Source organism: Quercus suber, unplaced genomic scaffold (genome assembly GCF_002906115.3).
Source record: "Quercus suber isolate HL8 unplaced genomic scaffold, Cork oak 2.0 scaffold_610, whole genome shotgun sequence".
In the NCBI taxonomy this organism is placed as follows: Eukaryota; Viridiplantae; Streptophyta; class Magnoliopsida; order Fagales; family Fagaceae; genus Quercus; species Quercus suber.
Genome location: NW_027070053.1, coordinates 318,689 through 338,447, shown reverse-complemented (window position 1 = coordinate 338,447; position 19,759 = coordinate 318,689). Strand labels below are relative to the sequence as shown.

Here is a 19,759-nt window from a genome sequence, read left to right as displayed (position 1 = left end):
CTTAAAAGAGCAAACAAACCACTTGACTTGGTAGGGCCCGTTCCCTCTCGTTTGTTTCTAACTACCTCTTTAGCCTTCTAATTAGATTTCCCATGATATCCAGAGTCCTTAGAACTCTTGCCAGAGCCAGATATCCCGCAATTAGACATGGTGGTCTTCTCAACCTCCTTATGTGACACCATAGGTTGTAGGTGATTGGCTTTCCTTTTCCCCTCTTTCTTTTCTTGGTCCACTACCCTAGGAGTAGGCATCACACCAACCCGCTGTGTTGACTTAGCCAAGTCACTTCCTTCATGCATCAGAGGCTTTGCACTGGCCTTGCATAGTGGCTTACGTCTGTTGACCACCATCCAAGCACCATACTTCTCCTGTTTTTCCTTCATCTTACTCATCCCATGCTGGGAGTTTTCAAAGGCTTTCAAGTTGGAACTTTGTTCCTATTCCTTCTCTATCTCCTTATTAGGCTCTCTAATAAGGTACGGGCATGTCTCTATTTATGTCCAATTCCCCCACACGAGAAGCAGAGGGTACTAATGCCCTCATATTACACGCTTTGTGCTAGTTTACCAAGATACACAGTTCTTATCAAGGGTTTATCCAGATTGACCTACACACAAAGACAGGCAAACTGACCTCTGGCCCCATTAACTGTTTAGGAATCAATACGAAGGACTAAGCCCAATAGCTTTACCCATCTTTAGGAGTGAGGCTAGGTCATAGAATTTGATAGGCAATTCGGGAAGTCTTACCCATACTACAACTGATGAGAAGGTTGCTGAGGATGCTTTGAATTTCGGCTCCTATTGCCTGATAGCTAAGAAGTGTTGGCTAATGAACAATGGACCTCCCTTGAGAATGTTTTCCACATCTTCTGCTAGTTCGAAATTAACTAGGAAGTAATCAAGACCCAAATGAATGCAGTCCATTCTCCCTACTAGATTCCACATATTGCGAATCTTGGAGTCTAGGAATAAAAATCCAACCTTCCTTCCAAAAGGTTTGATAATGATTGCATGTTGCCATGGTGCTCTAATCCTCCTTTGAGAAGCAGACCCTTGCACTTCCTTCACGGGGATTTTCTTCTTCCGTATCTGATTCTAAGTCCTCCTGCATTAAGCTTTCAAACCCAAAGGCTTGCTCGAAGGCACCAGGGATTGCTCCTACCAACTTATCCTTATAGCTACTTGGTTTTGCTATTTGTGACTTCTCATTTACCCCGGCAAAGTGCTGTTTTCTTTGAATTTCTTTGTGCTATGTCTCAGTGTATCCTCTTCCTCTTCCTCTTCAGAGCTTTTCAACGTTTCCCTCTCCATCTCCTCTACAAGTACATACTTTAAATAATTGTTAACTTATCTTCTTAGAATTATTAGAATATTATTTTAATTTAGTTAAAAACTCCATTACTCTATTACCACCGCGCACCCTTGGCTGAAGGGTAGGGGTGGCTCCGCATTGAATTGAGGGTGGTTACAAGACCACCCTAACCTGGAAAAAAAAAATTTATTATTATATATAAATTTTAAAAATTTTATGATTTTTTTACCCTTAAAAAAGTTTTGTGACCACCTAAATTTTTTTAGGCCTAATGTAAGTAAACTTTGTACAAAGTTTGGTAACAAACTTAGTTCTAAATTAAGGTTTCAACTCCACTTAATATTTTTTTTTTTATTGAATGTGCATTTTGACAAATCCACAATTGGATTATATTTTCTTCTTATATCCGCCATACTTAAAATTTTCAATAAGATCAAAGATCAATAGATATGTCATCAATCAAATATTTAAATTTCGAGTGTTAGTAGTCTTATGGATCAAATAGTAAATAACATTTGATTCACATGAAATTTGACATGTGTTTTAAAAACATAAAGAACATACAATTTAACTATTAGATATTTATATATATATATAAAAAAATCAACTATTAGATTTCCAAAATGTTTAGCTATGTTAATTTGTTTAATGAGAGTTACAACTAAGTTTGTAACTAGCCAAAAAATTTATCCTTAAATTTTGGTTCCCTTAATAATATATTAGGCCCTTACAAACAAATAGGAAAAGTCCAAGAAATTTTTTATTGAACTAAAATTTTGAAAGAGATGTAATTTACTGAATTGATAATGAGACTATCATGCAACAGTTTCAAAAAAAAAATACTCATAGAGGGAAATTGTATACTTTATGTATTTGCATTTTTTTTTTTGTGTTAGTATATTTATATTTTTTATAATTTAAGTTTCATATGACTACTTGGAAAAAATTCCTAGAGATACCATTGCAGAAGAGAGCTTCAAACACATATACATTAGGCTAAATAAAATTCTATCTCAGATAAATTATTTTTCAACATCTTATTAATTAAGATAAGATTATTTACTTACTTTAAATAAATCTACCATTTGAGAATTTAAATTTAGAAAATGCTAGAAATATAAAAGTTTTTGCCAATTACTAATATAGTAATTTTTTATTTTTTTTGAGAAACTGCTAATATAGTAATTAATTATTGGTACTTAAAAAAAAAAAGTAATATTAGAGTATACTTAAATGAAAACTAATAAGTATTTGTCAAAACAACCGTTAGTAAAAAAACTTTACTCTTTAAAATTCTATTATATGAAAAAAAAAAATCAAAAGTTTTTTTATAAGCTAAGAAAATTAAATTAATTATTGTCAGCCAAAAGCTTCTTGATTGGTCTCACCCCTACTTTCCCACTTGTTATAAAAAAAAAAAACAAAAAACAAAAAACAATTAATTAATGTTCAAAAAAAAAAAAAAAAGCAGCCAGTGTCAGGCACGTAACAAACACAAACACAGAGAAACAGAAGAGAGTTGGAATCCGAAACAGAAACTGAGGAGAATCCTAACAAACAACGGCGTTGTTTCTCTATCTCTCAAACCAACCATGACCTCTTCTTTTTCTTTTCCTTTATATTTCTTCTTCAATTTCTCTAATCTGCATTCACATTAGTTAGATTTTAGAAACCCATCAATTTTTGTTTTTGGGTTCTCTGTTTCTTTCATTCTTTCGATTTGTTAGAGGAAGAAAACGATATGGGACTGATTGTGGAAGAGGAAGAGAGCGACGTGGTATTGGTGCCTCCGTCGAATTTCTCAATGGTGGAGGACGGCATTTTCAGATCGGGCTTTCCTCAACCTGACAATTTTCCTTTCCTTGATACCCTTAATCTTCGATCCATCATGTATGTTTTTTTTTTTTCTTCTTCTCTATATCTATGTATTTATGTATCCAATGTTGAGTTTTTAACGTTTTTTTTTTTAAGGGTTTGTTTGTTTCATAAGAAAATTTTTATAGATAATTTCTTTTTCTCCTTCTTTTATTTTCTTTTTTGCTTCGGATTTACGTTTTAAACAAAATAATAATAATAATTCTGTTTAAAAATTTAGATTTTCTGGTGTCTAATTGGTTGATAGGAAATTTTGATGGGAAACAAAACAGAATTTCGATGTTTGCAGAATTTCTTGGAGTTTGTTTTGTTGATAGGAAATTTTGACGTGAAAGAAAAGAGAATTTCGAGATTTATTTTTTCTTCTTTGGAGATTTTTTGGTCACTTAGAAAAAGTTTGAGAAAACAATAAAGAAAGAGAAGTAAAGAATACACAATCTTTATTTTATTTTTTTTTTTGTTAGGCAGAGGTTGTTATTGTTAATGTCTTTGAAGAAAATTAAGTTTTTCTTGAACTTACTCGAGAAACAAACTTGGGGTGATGTGTTAGTGTCTTTTTCAAGAAAGAGTTTTGACTTGTGTGATTGGAACATGGAGCAGATATTTGTGTCCAGAGCCTTACCCAGAAGAGAACTTGGAGTTTCTTCAGTCTCGGAATATTCGGCTCTTTCAGTTTGGAATTGAGGGCAAGACGGTATAATCTCTCAACTTTCTTTGGTGAAAAGTGTGTGTGTTTTATGAAGTTGGAATTATTTGTTGTAATATCAATATGCAAAATTTGTTTAATGACAATATATTAATTGTGCACATGTTGATGTATGCATGCGTTTTGATTTGGAATTTTGTGTTATTCTTTTGGTATTTCACATACATATTAGTTGTAGATTTTTTTGACAATGCTGAAAATTTTGTAATATGCACTATAGTTAATTATCGATTTCATGCTGCCATTCTTTTTTTTTTTTTTTTTTTATAGGGAATTTCATGCTGGAATTTGACCCTGACAATTGTTTTAAGCAAAATATCTATAGGATTTTATCCCAAGATTCTTTCTTTGAACTTAATAATTAGTTTAGACTTTATTGATCTTTATTAGATGGTCTTTTTGAAAAGTTATATGAACTTAATAATGTATTGTTAGTTGGCTGCTACTGAGAGAAAAAAAAAAAAAGGAATAATTTGATTTGGAATATTTTTGTTGGAAAGCAACAGAAAAAAAATAGTTAAAATAGAAACGTCGATGTGTCTTTTTAACTATTAGAAGTCAGACATTATGGTTGTGGACTGTTAGTTGTAGTGGTCTCTTATATGAAATTGTAATTACAAAAAGCAACAAAATAGCAGTTATAGTCTAGGGGGGAGATTTGGTGTAAGCATATCTTGGAAATCATGATTCTATTTTGATTTTCTGGAATCTTTCCATTTAATCATATATTTATCAAGTGACTTATCAAATATAAAAAATCATATATTGAGTGGCTAAGTACTTGTCAATTAATGTTAGTGTATGACCAAGAAAAATAAAAGGAGCTTTATGTTGACCCTTAGAAAAAAACAGGAATGCAGTTCATGATGGTTATTAAATAACTTTTCTAAATGTGCAGCTTTATGTGATGTGTGCTAAAGTGTCAGGGTCATATTAATTTAATTTTAGTTTATCTAACTATGCTTTTATATCAGGCCTTTTTTTTTTTCTTTTTTCTTTTTTCTTTTCTTTTTTTTTTTTTTTTTTTTTTTTTTTTTTTTTTAAACTTGGTAAGTATAACAGTTCTCAGAAGAATTAAGATTGTGACTCTTTCTAGAGGCGGCCACCACAGATTGTCACAGCTGTTAGTATGGATTACTATTTCCACTTATAGTCTGGCTGTTAGCAAACTTATCCATGGATAGTAATTAGAAATTTCTTGTTATTGAAAATAAAGCCTTTGCTGTGTAAATATTGGAAGATTTCCAATAAAGATACAGAAAGCATAGTTAGTGAATTGTCTGTTTTTTATTCTATGTTGCATTTAGAATACTATGGATGCTAATGTCATCTGGTGGAATATGGGCATAGTTTTTCTTTGTTAACTATATTGATAATTTGCCTATAACCATTGCATTTGCAGGAGCCTTGTGTATCTATTCCCAAGGATACTATCATGGAGGCTCTGAAAGTCTTAATTGGTAGTGGATTATGATCTGAAAAATTTTAAATTGAATTTTCATTATAATTATTTAGATCCTTGTTTCAGAACGTCATTTGATTTTGTATTTCTTACTCTCCTCTTTTTTTTCTTTTTTTTTTTTTGGTGTTTCCAGATGTGAGAAATCATCCAGTTTTGATCCATTGTAAGCGGGGAAAGGTATGGTTCGCATCTATTTTTTAGTTTTCCATCTTTTGAAATTGTGACTTTGTTAGCCAGTTGTAATGATCCATATTAAAAATAAGTTAACTAGTGGGAAGTTATTGTGATCAGTATTCATACAAGTAACTTCTTAATCTAGGCAAAAATTTCTGTTGTAACAGCATAGAGAGACATTACTATCAAAATGATATCTCTTCTGAATTTGATTTTGCAACCGGTTCATTCTTCATTGATCAAAGAGGAATTTCAATAAAAATTACTATATGGTTGGTCCTGCTTTCATTATTTTATTTTTCTAAGAGGAATTTTCTCCTCTGTTCAACTTCTGCATTAGCCTATTGTTAGTTATTCCTTCCATGGAAAAAATTAATTAATTAACAAATAAAGAACTATTCTATTTCATTTTGCTATCATTACTATTACCTTCGTAACTTGGGGCTCTGCTGTTAAAGGATTGTTATCAGATGGCTTCAGCCCACCCACCCCTTTGGTCTCCTACCGGTTAATAATTTATGAAAAGATTGCTTAGTTGTTTGTATCAACTCTTATTCTATTGGCTTTTTAAAGAGGAATCTGTTCTATTGGCACATGTCACATCTTCTCATCATTCTTCTTTTATGTTCTCGGAAGATCTCTTTTGAGGGGTTTAACCTTCTTTTATTTGACCCAAGAAACAAGAGAAAAAAATTAACAGTATATTCATTTTTTTTCCCTGCAGCATCGGACAGGTTGTCTTGTTGGTTGCCTGAGAAAATTTCAGAATTGGTGTTTGTCATCTGTGTTTGAGGAGTATCAACATTTTGCTGGCGTGAAATCTAGGATAACAGATTTGAGGTTTATAGAAACATTTGAGGTAATGTGCCTGCGGCAGTGTCTTTACAGCATCATATACCAGTATCAAGGATATGGTTCAAACAAGAGGCGGTTGCTGTATAAAGAAGATAAATTACAAAAGCCCCAAGTCACATCAGTTTAGCAGGGCTTGGATGACCCTTTTTTTGTTGGGTTTTGCTGAGGTGCTTTTAGTCACACACCCCTTTGTTGCCTGTACTTGTCTTTTTATTCATCATTACATGTATGAGCTTTAAAATTAAGGCGCGCTCTTATCTCAAAGCATCCACTGGACACTCCTATTTTGATCAAATATTTTTTGGTTCATATTTGATCGCTTTCTTTTTACGCACATGTGAAGCACTGGTGCAAACTAATACAAGCACCATTAATGCAATCCAATTTTTTTGGTTTGTAATGCTATACAATAATAAATAAATAAAATCCAGGATTCTCTCTCTCCTCTGTATATCATGTTTTGGTTTATTTTTGCTTGGTTGGATGATTTATTCATGTAATCCAGTGCATGGCCACAGAAAAATGATGGGTGCCATGTTTACGATTCCAAGTAACCAAGCCATTTTTAAGATGGAACATGTAACCTAGCATATTAAATGATCAGCCGCTTTTGAGCTTTTCTTAGAGTTTAGATTTGCTACAGAAGAATGTCCAGTATCAACTCAATCAGTCAGTGATTGATCACAAATGAGCATAATTTGCCTGGTTTAGCAGAACTAGTATCAAGTTATGTTTCAAAGGATGAGCCGCTTTTGAGCTTTTCTTAAAGTTTAGATTTTGCTACCGAAGAATGTCCAGTATCAACTCAATCAGTCAGTGATTGATCACAAATGAGCATACTTTGCCTAGTTATGTTTCAAAGGACAGGGTATGCAGTTTGCTTCTAACTGTTTGTGTAATTGTTGCACAAAACCCAGATTATAGTTTTAGGGGTCAAAACTGTTAGAATTAGTGTCCTAAAATTCTATTGTATAATGCTATGTATGACATTATGTTATAAGTAATAAAATTGTTTTATTATCTAAAATAATAGTAACATGAATATTTGGACATTATCATAAAGTCCTTGAAATGCATAGTATGTGTATATATATATATATATAGAGTTGGATTCAAGTTACACCTGGTGTAACTCTAAGTAATATATATATATATATATATAGTTGGGTTCAAATCACACCTGGTGTAACTCTAAGTAATGTTACAATGCTCAATAACTTATTATTGAATTCATATTTTAAAAATCCAACCATTGAATTACATGTTTTATATGTTCTTAACATGTATGCCAAATTTCATGTCAATCAAATGTAATTTACCATTCGATTCACAAACTAATCTTTTATGCATTATTTCAAACTACAAAAACTTGAATTTAAATAATTGATTGATGGCATGGCTATTGATCTTTTATCACCTTGAAATTTTGCAAGTATGAAGAATATACAAAGATAATGTAATCTAATGGTAGATTTGTCAAAATTTGCATCCAATTAAAAACTATTGGTTGGTGTAACATTGCTTAAAGTTACACTAGGTGTAACTTGAACCTAACCCATATATATATATATATATATATATATATAATGCATAGTATGTGATTTAGTTATAAAAGATGTAAATCACAAGTTCTTTATAAACTCAGAATCTTAATTCGTAGTCGGTGATAAAATTGGGCATTTCATGCGAAGACTTTAACATGTCAATTAAGATGATTTGTCTTGATTATGGAAGTAGAGACTCCTAGTTAATATGTTTTAAGTGTATAAGACATATTGAATTAGACCGCTATGAGATTTATTATTCTATTAATGACTATCAAATGAATAATAAATCTCACAACTTTTATTTACATAAACTGTCAATTTTGAGAGAATAGTGAACCCAATCATGAAATGTAAGTTGTTTTGATATATTAGGAGTGAAATCTAATCTAATGATCAAAACCTTAGTATGTTAGGCAACTACACATAATGTTGAAGGAACATATATTCTTAAGATAGAATTCATAATCTTTTTATAGAGATATAAAATATTCTCTTGAGATAAGTTTAATAAGTTTGGTTATTCAGAGTATTAGACCTAACAACTTTAGTAAAGATTTACTAAAGTTTATATTTTATGAAATTAAATTTCATAAATATATATGAATAACTTAAAGGATTAAACTGAGTACTCAAAAATCAAGTGATTGTAATTTTCAATGTAACAATTATATATTATGACTTTGTATTACTACGAATATTTTTATGAATGGGTTAAATGTTTAGATAATAAATTCTTGGGATATAATTTATTAATAAAGTCTAAAGTGCAATTATATTTATATAGTGGTATTAAATATAATTAATGGTAACTTTGAGTTTGTCAAGAGTTTACAAATAAGTCCAAAACCCATTGGAGCTAGAGTTTTATTTGTCCTTTTTAGTTCCACCTTAAGCCTCACACTAAAGTCCAATTGGACTGACCCAAAAGACTAACCAAATTAGATAATCAGTTGTTTATTTAATAAGAGTTATTAAATAACATAACTGCTAAGGCAGTTAATAAGATATATGTATGATTAAAAGAGAAACATACAAATTTCTCAAGGCACTCTCTTATTCTCTTGAAAAAGTATATATAGAACTGATTGAGATGCCATACATCTTAGGCATATGTGGAATTGAGGTGAAGATTGAAAGTTTTCCCAAGTCCAATCTTTGTTTGTTTTTTGAAATTTACTGCATCAAGGTATGCCTTCTTGTTCTTTGTTTTTTAAAATATAGATGTTTCATGTTATCTCACATAAATGAAGTAAATCCGTTTTGATAGGCCAAAAACATATTGACCCATTGTGATTAAATTAATTAATTAATTAGCCAAGTTATTAATTAATCAAATTAACATGCAAAGCGCGTGGTAGTACAAACAAATCACCAAGTAATCTAAGTGCAGCAGAAAATAAATTTGACACGGTGATTTATTTACGAATGGGGAAAAATCTAACGGCAAAAATCTCACTGGGTGATTTTTAGGTCACCACTTCTGAAATTTCACTATTATCACAACAAGCGGTTACAAGTAAATGAATCTCAGCACCTTATACCAACCTACAGTTGAATCTTTACCCCAATTCCCAATTGGACTTGTTCTGTAGTGATAATTTCCCCTTTTTGATACACAGCTCCCAAGTACGTGACTAACCAATTGCGCGGATCTCAGTACGTGATTTCAATCACCAACTAAAAAAGATTATTAGCTGCAAAGTTTTTCAGTTCATCCCAACGATGAAGATTAGGAAGATGCTTGGTCATAAAACCTAAAGGTGCACATACACAGCAACTTCTTCAAGAATAATGAACTAGGGAGAAACTTTGTCTCCAGTCACAATTTGCTTAAACAGACCTTGCTCAATACTTGTACAACTTGTGTAATCTTTAACAGCCTTTAAAACAATCATTTTATATGTCTAGGGTTAGGAGAAAAGAAAGCCCAAACACATAAACACGGATCTCAAGAAATCAGAACAGAAAAATCTGTTTTTCTTAAACCTCGACAGATAGGAGCTGTCGAGTAGATGTCGAGCACACAGGGTTGAACAGCTTTCTTAACCTCGACACATGCTAGCTGTCGAGCCAGCTGTTGAGCTTTAATGTTTTTGCACTTCTCAAATTGTTTCTTGGATAGACTTGATGACTTCAACACTTGATCTTGAAACCTTGTTTCTTGAAGTATTAAAAACACTTAGAACTATCCAATTACAAATAAAGTGTGTTTTGTCAAAAGATTAATCAATTACATAAAAGAATGACATATGTTCTTAACAAGTGAACCACATATGTCCTAACATGTTTATTTCCGCTACGTGTTTTTGTGTGAGATGCAAAATTGTGTTTTCTAACAAAAACTTGGAAAAATAAAATAGAATTCACAAAATGAAAAATATACCATGAAAATAAAATTAATATCCCTTTAATGTTAATTAAATATTAAATATTATAAAAGAAAAGACTTCCTCAATACATTTTAAACCAATCATTTCTTAAAATGGAATCTCCTTTTCAAATCTTGAAATCAATCAATAATGGATTATGTATTAAATTTGCAATAATTTCCTTTTCAATGTACAAAATCAAATAGTCTTTTGTAAAATTTTCTTAATATGCTATTTTATTTTTAATCGTGAAATTTAGTTTTAACTGAATTTATGATTGAAAGTATTCATCTTAACTATGAATACAAGTAGACATGGCAAAACAAGCCAAAATTTGCTAACTCGACTTGAACTTGCCTGTTTTGACCCGTCCAGCCAATTTTTTTGCCAGCCAACCTGATCCAACTAACCTATGACCCGACCCTTTTTTTTTTTTTTTTTGTTAAACAAAATTACTAAAATATATTAAGACTACATTCCAAGGTGCTAGGTGCATAGACATAAAAGGCATAAAACATTGCACTGACACTACTGCCATTTAGTAGCCATCTTTAGCAATGGCCATGTTCCCATTTATTAAAAAAAAGATTTATTTAAAAGGAAAAAAAAATACGAGAGAAAGTATCTACAACTATACGACTACGTTTGGGCCCAAAAAATTAGTATCGACCCGTTTAACTAAGGCCCAAGATCAACCTGAGTAGCCAAAACCAGCCCATAAGAGGGAAATGGACTTCAAACCCGGTTTGAGTGGGCTCAGCTTGATAACATGTGCATGGGGACATAGAAATTATCGTCTGAGGGAATCCTATAGCGCTCGGCTTACCACCGATTGATGAGATGGTGGGAAATCGATGAAGAATTTACTAAACTAAAGTCGGTCGTCGAGAGTTGTATTGGCCTTTAAGGAACTTGCTACCGAACGCTATTTGGAGTTTGGAACAAGTTTCAAAGAGAATCCTCAAAAGTCATGATGATTCCTTGGGATTCTGGTGAAAGTGGAAATGCATGTGAATTGGTGAAATGATAATGATTAGTACCCCACTAAAGAACGACTATATAAGGGTTATAAAGGCAAATAGCAAGGGCTGGTTGGAAAACACTGGAAAAAGAGTGAAAATATAGAGGAAAAAGAGGGAAAACACAAAGGGTGAGATTTATAGGTCTAAAAGTTCATAGAAAAGATACAGCCTGGACTATCTAGTTGGTGCTTGGAGCCCTACCCGTAGGATTGCTAGAAAGCCCACAAATAAATAAATTAGGGGCCTAAATCCTTCACCTAGTACCACAACCCTAGTAGGTTTGAGGACCACAATTGGCACCATCTGTGGAAATCCTACTTAACCAAAGGCTTTGAGCTAGCTTGATATCATCCAATTATGGAGGGTCTGCATGTTAAAGAAGGTTCTATTGGAGGAAATCATTCAAGGGCTTCCTCAAGGGGTCGTAGGATGTTGGAAATGGAGCGTAGAAGGGAACAGCAACGCATGCAAGAAAGGTATCATACCAGACTTGATTCAGATGAGGGATCTTCCTAAGGGAAACGAACTATGTCTTATATCCCCAAGCGATCTCATCACAGTGATCAGGAACGAGAGCTAGAGAATTTGCGGAAGTAAGTTAAGGACCTGGAGATTGAGCTGAGAGGCCAATACTATAGAAGGGACTAGGAGGACTCGTCTAACAACCTAGATTACACTAGGGGAGATTAATCTTGGGGCGGTGATTCATGGTGATCGAGGGGCAGATCTCGTGAAACCATGGGGCATTGTCATGAATCCCCCCATCGTGATAGGCATGAGCACCATAATGTAGTGTTAGATGCCATTAGTCGGGTGTTGAGGAGAATGGCCCGTTCACCCTTTTTCGATGAGATTGAGTGCACAGAAATGTCGAGGTGGTTCACCTGCCCTCCGTTTACCATTATGATGGAAAAACAAATCTGGTGAAGCATGTAAGTCACTATATTCAGATGATGTCACTCTATTCCTAGAACGATGATTTGATGTGCAAGGTCTTCCCGTCCAACTTTGAGCTGATGGTAATGAGGTAGTTTAACAGTTTAAGGAAATGCTCTATTTGCAATTTTGGGGAGTTGATACAGGCGTTCGAGGCACAATTCATAACATGTAGCAAGGTTCCTCACCCGATCGATGTCTTGTTATCCAAGAGGATGAGGAGTGGGGAGATCCTTCGATTTTATGCAAACAAATACTAAGAGCTATATTATGAGATAGGAAGGGGAAATGAGCGGGTAGCCATTAGTACCTTCCGGCTTGGGCTCCGCTAGGAGTTGGAGCTGAGGGATTCTCTAACCATGCATCCCCCTAAGGACATGCATCAACTTATGAGAAGGATTGAAGAGTGTAAGAGGTTGGAAGACGATCGGCTACAAGGCAAAGGCAAAGCCCCAGCCTTTTCACAATATAACAAAGATTATCATCCCGAGAGGTTTTAGCAAGGAACTAGGAGGGAGCCAAGGGTTCCTAGTATGGACTTGACGCAACAGACCAAGGGAGTTAATGTAACATTTAAGGAACCTATCTATAAGATCCTTAAGCGTATTAAGAATGAGCCTTACTTTCGGTGGCCAAGAAAGATGGGTGGGGACCCAGCTAGAAGGAATTAGAGCTTGTATTGCACTTACCATAGAGAGATAGGTCATACTATCGAGCAATGCCATGTGTTGAAGGCCCACTTGGAGCAACTCGTAAAAGCAGGTCATTTGAAGGAATTTATGGTCGACCAAGAGGGGATAAGTACAGGCCATGGCTCGGGAAACGAAAGTAACAATGCACTTCCCCTGCCCCTAGAAATTATTGAGGTCATTTATGCAACCTCCATGGGAGTCCGTGTGAGTTGTCAGAGGGGTATATTAAGTGTGGTGACCCCATTTGAAGTAGACGTTACAGACCAACCAAAGAAGAGGCCTAGGAGAACCTCGGTCCCGATCATGTTTGGTGAAGCAGACTTGGAAGGAACGTTCCAGCCACATAATGATGCCTTGGTGGTAACTTCATGGATCAATGGATTCTTAGTAAAGAGAGTTATGGTAGATTAAGGGAGTGGGGCTAAGATCATGTACCTCGACCTGTATAAGGGGCTAGGGTTGAATTTAGAGGATTTAAGTAAATATGATACTTCGCTAGTGGGATTTGATGGGAAAGTGGTAATGCTTGATAGGCAGATAAAACTTTCGGTATTAACCGTGGAAAAGGAGGTTGAGGTAAATTTCATAGTGGTTAATGCCTTTTCACCATACACCGTGATTTTTGGATGGCCTTGGATTCACGCTATAGGGACCGTACCTTCTACGTTGCACCAAAAGATCAAATTCCCAGTTGAAGATGGGGGTGGCTATGGTGCGAGTCGACCAAAAGGTGGCAAGACAGTGCTTGGTGGCTATGATAAACCATGAGATTATGTAGAAGGACCAAGTTGAAATGGAGCAGTTATAGCAATTACAGGGTGCCGAAAGCCTATCAGGGATAGACAGTGTAGAGGAATTAGTTCAAGTGCAAATTTTGCCTTATATTGATAGGTACTTTCGGATAGGGAAAAATTTGCAAGTGGAAAATCGGGTAGAAGTTCTCCTATCATTAATACAGAATTTGGATGTGTTTGCATGAAATTCGTACAAAGTTCCCGGGGTGGACCCAACTTTCATTGCACATTGGTTGAATGTAGTTCCTCTAGTCACACCAAAGAAGTAGAGACTCAAGAGGTTGGCAAAACCACATGTGGAAGCAGTGAAGGAGGAAGTGAAGAAATTGAAGCAGGCGGGGGCTATCAGGGAGGTGTTTTTCCCTGAGCAGTTGTCTAATGCAGTGGTGGTAAAGAAGAAAAACAGGAAATGGAGAGTTTGTATTGATTTTACCAATCTCAACCGAGCATGCCTAAAGGACTCGTTTCCTTTACCAAACATAGATCAATTGGTGGATGCTACGGTCGAACATCAGAGAATGAGCTTTCTAGATGCCTTTCAAGGCTATTATTAGATCGCTTTAGCACCCGAGGATCACGTGAAATCCTCATTCATTACACCCGAAGGTAATTACCATTGCATAGTGATGCCTTTTGAATTAAACAATGCAGGGGCTATATACCAACGAATGGTTACTAGAATGTTCAAGGAGCAAATCAGTGAAACGGTAGAAGTTTATATTGACAAAATGGTAGTGAAAAGTAAAAGAAAAGAAGAGTATGTTCCTAATCTACTAGAAGTTTTTGAAATATTGAGGCAACATAAGTTATGCCTCAATGTAGACAAATGTGCCTTCAGTATAGGGTTGGATAAGTTCTTGGGTTACATGATAGCTACGCAAGGAAGAAAGGTCAACCCCGATCAGATTTCGGCCATTCAAAAACTTAAACCGCTCACTAACCCTAAAGAAGTGTAAAAGTTTGCTAGGATGATTGCTACCCTAAATAGGTTCGTTTCGAGGTCCGTGGATAGGTGTAGACCATTCTTTTGGTTGTTGAAGAGGTGGAAGGGTTTTCAGTGGATGGAAGAATGTGACATGGCGTTCATAGACCTAAAGTCTTTTTTGGCTAGCCCGCCTGTTTTATCTCAACCCAATCCCGAAGAAGATTTGTATATGTATTTGGCGGTTTCCAATCATGTGATGAGCTCAGTATTGCTAAGACATCAGGACGGGATCCAAAGACCAGTGTATTATCTTAGCAAAACATTGGTGGATGCAGAAACTCGTATTTTCTGTTAGAAAAAATGGTGTTAACGCTGGTGCATGCTACGAGGAAGCTGCCACATTATTTTCACGCCTATACTGCATGGGTGTTAACCAAGTACTCCCCCTGCAGTCACTTTTGAGAAGATCAGATTTCATTGGAAGAATAGCTAAATGGGGAACTAGACTTGGATTTTCTGACATACGGTAAAAGCTATGGAATTCTATTAAAGGTCAGGTGTTGGCAAACTTTGTGTCTGAATTCACCCCCCGATCCAGGAGTCCCCATTGGGATTTGCCAAGTTAGGGTTAAAAAATAGAGCATGTATGTGGATGGTGCGTCTAATGCAAGAGAATTTAGGATTGGGGTTGTAATGATATCTCTCAAAGGAGTACGATTGCAAAAGTTGCTGAGATTAGGTTTCCACGCTTCTAACAACCACATCGAGTGCGAGGCTCTCATTTTCGGTCTCAAGGTGGTCCAGTAACTTAATGCTGAGGAAGTTTAGGTATTCTTAGACTCAAAATTGGTCGTAAGTCAAATTAAAGGGAGCTTGAGGAAAAGGATTCCCGCATGTAGCAATATTTGAAGTTGTTTGGGGCTCTACAAGCAGCTTTTCAGAAAGTGAGTGTGGACAGGACACCAAGAAGTAAAAATAGTCATGTTGTTTTAATGGCCACTTTGGCTTCACCATCGGATAAATGTATTCCCCGAATGATCTCTATGGAGTTATTGGAGTAGCCGAGTATAGAGCATCACGTGATTGTAGCATCAACTATGGTGCCAAGACCAAGTTGGATGGATCCATATATTTCATTCTTATCTAATGGATCTTTGCCAACTGATTTGAAAGAATCAGAGAAAGTAAGGAGAATGTCTGCCCGTTCCTGGCTTTCCAAGGACAAAAAGTTATATCAACGCTCATTTGCAGGTCCTTATTTGTTATGTCTCCATCCGAATAAAGTTACCGAACTTCTAGCTGAGCTACATGAAGCGATATATGGTGGACATTCAGAGGAAGGTCTCTAGCCCATCGAGCTATAACCCAGGGATTTTGGTGGCTGAGTATACAGTGGGACACAGCCAACTATGTTAAAAAGTGTGACTAGTGTCAAAGACATGCCCCAATCATTTATCAATCGGGCGAAAATCTCAACTTGGTCACTAGCCCTTGGCCCTTTGCACAGTGGGGTCTAGATATAATCGGTCTGTTCTCTTGAGCTACAGGGAATTGGAAGGTTTGTGTTGGTCACTACTGATTATTTCACAAAATGAGTGGAAGCTGAAGCTTTGGCGAATATTCAAGATGTGGATGTCAAGAAATTTGTGCGGAAAAACATCATCACAAGATTTGAGGTACCTCAGGTGCTAATTTCAGATAATGGACTACAATTTGAAAATTAAGCCTTTCGAGAGTATTGTAGTAATCTAGTAATAACTAATAGGTACTCATCATTGGCTTACCTCCAAAGCAATGGACAAGCAAAAGCAACGAATAAGACAATAGTGAATGGTATGAAAAAGAGGTTGGAAGGAGCAGAAGGAAATTGGGCCGAGGAGTTGCTGAACGTTTTGTGGGCTTACCAAACCATACCAAGAAGATCGACAAGTGAGACTCCATTCTCTATCACATAGGGGGTAGAGGCGGTGATAACGATTGAGATCAACTTGTCAAGCATGAGAGTTGCAGATTTCTCATGAAGTGATAATGACACTCGAATGGTCAAGACTTTAGACTTCTTGGAAGAAAGACGAGACATGGTATATGTTTGACTCACTAATTATCAGCAGAAGTTGGCCTGGGGGTATAACAGGAATGTAAAGCCCATGGAATTTGTAGGTAGACCTTGTTTTGTGAAAAGCGATGGGGAATATGAAAGATCAGAGAACGGGAAAGCTCGCCCTGAGTTGGGACGGGCCCTACCGGATGACGGCCTTAGTTGGGACAGGGGATTATTTCTTGGAGGACATGGAAGAAATACCTTTACCACGGTCATGGAATGTTTATAATCTGGAGAAAAAAAAATCATATTTAAATGTGGATGGGAAATTGTAAGATATGTTTCAGTTCGTAAATGAACTTGAATAAAGAATGTGGAATGAAGTCAGTTGTTACATTATGTGTTGTTGAATAGCTAATAGATTTTTCTAAGGACAGAAACCTGGCCTCGGCCTGACTCCAGTCATCAATCAGGTGGAAACCTTAACAAATTTTTCTAAGGACAGAAACCTAGCCTTGGCCTAACTTCTGTCACCAATCAGGTGGAAACCTTAATGAATTTTTTTAAGGACAGAAACTTGGCGTCGGCCTAACTCTAGTCACCAACTAGATGGAAAGCTTAGTGAATTTTTCTAAGGATAGAAATTTGGACTCGACCTAACTCCGGTCACCGACCTAGTGGAAACCTTAATGAATTTTTCTAAGGACAAAAAGCTGGCCTCGGCTTGACTCCTATCACTGACCAAATGGAAACCTAACAGATTTTTCTAAGGACAGAAACCTGGCCTCCGCCTGACTCTAGTTACCAACCAGGTAGAAACAGTAGTGAATTTTTCTAAGGGTGTAAACCTGGCCTCAGTTTGATTCCGATCAAATGGAAGCCTTAACAAAATGTTCTAAAGATAAGAACCCTGTCTTGATCTGAACCTATTTGCCAACTAGTAAAAAAAAAAAAAAAATTAGAGACTATCTTTATAAGGAGGGCCTCGGTTGAAGTGGCTCATTGTTTGAATCTGTAGTCCACAAGATTGTAGTAAATAAACCCTTTGGACATGGAACGGGAAATTGTTGCAAATGTGTTATCGACTATTCACACCTAGGATTTTTTGAGGTATGATGGCATGATTTCACTTCAAAATAATAAATCATATGTGTGAAAGGGGTTCGATCATGCAATCACGCTCTAATTGAAGAGTTACAACAGTGTGAAGAATAGATTAAATGTTACAAGGAAACAAAGTGGGAAATAAGCAAAGAACTTAATTAAAAAAGTTCAAGCATTCAGTATAAAATGAACCAAATAAAGTTTAATACATAAATAAAATATCACTTGGCTAGATACAAAAAAGTTTGAATAGCCCTATAAGAAATAAGAAATAAAAAGTAGAAAATGGTTTGACAAGTCAGGTGGTCAATTCTTGGGGCACAGCAGAGGTGGTCATGGGAGCTTCTCTAGCATTTAGAGGAACTGAACTTGGGGTTGATTAGGGGGCTCTTTGTGTCTCGGTAGGAATGGCTATGGTTGGGTTCTACTCATCAATCACCACCATGTGAGCATTAATTTGTTGGGACAACTCCATCATACCGGGGCTGTCCTCCCCCTCTTCTTCCTCAACATCCTCGAATTGGTGATTTGCCTGAACTTCTACGAGCGGATCATCGGGCAAGGGAATTTTACTGGCGTCTTTGAAAGGGGAGCTCTTGGGGGGACCAATCGCATTAACCACTGCCATCTAGCCTTCCGTAAATCCAAATTTTTGAGCTTGGAAGGTAACTACCCTTGTCGAGTTTTCAGCATCCTTGAAGCCCATGTTATAAAAGACTTGCTCACAGTTCTTCATTGTTTCTTTTAATTCAGAAAATTCTTTGTCTTGGGCAGAAACGATGCTAGAAACCTTGGCAAGCTTGACTTCAGTCTCTCCGAGCTTCCCTAGTAAGTCATCAGCCTTCTGCTCAGCCAATTCTCAAGCCCTCTTGGCCATGGTTACCCAACGTTCTATTGCGTTCAGCTCTAGGGACTTTTCATTATAGCTGGCCTTGGCCACTTACTTCAGAGCTTTCTCCTTTTTGGCCTCCTCTATCATGCCCTTTAACTGACTATCCACCATATGAGTCAGTTGAACAGCCTAGGACAGTAACAGAGATAATAGGGGGGAAGTTAGTGTGATCTCAGTATTAACACTTATCAAATTGGTATAAAATTGGAAAAATGTAAAGGCATAATAATAAAGAAATGATAATAAATGGGGAATGAATACACTTATGGCTATAGTGTGCCACTTTAGCTTCAAGACAATGTCTCGTCCCGACAATCCGTGTAGTGGTCTAGATCGATAGGCAACAATAGAGCTTTGCCAAGGCTATCGGTCACTTGTCCCTAGAGGCCATTCCTCCAAGTCTAAACGTAGGAGTCGGTGGCCAAAACTTTATCTCTCAATTAAAAGTTGCACTCCCATCCGGAAGTGGATGATGAAGAGGTAGAGGCCACGTAAGACCCAATCATAGTTGGTTGATCAGTGGGCCTAACCCCTAGGGGGGTTTCCTTGGGCTATGGAGTTAGTGTAGTACCTGCAGTGGTAGTAGGGGCTAGTCAAAGGAGGGGTACCAAACTCAGTGATAGGGTCATTGGCTACCCTCTTCCTCTTCCTGTGTTGGCATAGCGTAGGGGGGGATTGGCTTGTTAAGAAATTGGCTGAGGGGCACCTTGTCCCGTAACCAGTTATGTTGTCAGGAACTAGCGTTCAAGAGACATGTTGTGTCGTTAAACCATCCCCGCAATCAAATTTAAGGGGAATGGAGTGTTTGTAATGGGGGCTTCTACCAGAATGTGCATCGCACAATCATGAAAATTTGTGTAGCCCTAACCGTCCCAAACTGGTTCAAGTGAGCTTTCTTGGACTATTTTGGGCCCTTGATGTTTAGCTTCACCATTAGTAAGCCCTTCCTACACAAATCTAGGAAACCGAACATCGAGATAGGATAAAAGGGGGCTTCTAACTGTTGAAGCTCTTGACAAGTTTGATAGCTTGTGTATGAAGGAACACACCC

General features: G+C 36.3%; 1 protein-coding gene across 1 annotated transcript; it reads left to right on the top strand.

The window, feature by feature from the left end:
* The first annotated feature begins 2,769 nt into the window (after positions 1 to 2,769).
* LOC112008997 (tyrosine-protein phosphatase DSP5) lies at positions 2,770 to 6,827 on the top strand. The gene is made up of 5 exons (XM_024041353.2): positions 2,770 to 3,204; positions 3,790 to 3,883; positions 5,298 to 5,355; positions 5,491 to 5,534; positions 6,256 to 6,827. Exons 1-5 carry the CDS (start codon positions 3,056 to 3,058, stop codon positions 6,511 to 6,513), a joined length of 603 nt encoding a protein of 200 aa, XP_023897121.1. The 5' UTR covers positions 2,770 to 3,055; the 3' UTR covers positions 6,514 to 6,827.
* The last annotated feature ends 12,932 nt before the right edge of the window (positions 6,828 to 19,759 follow it).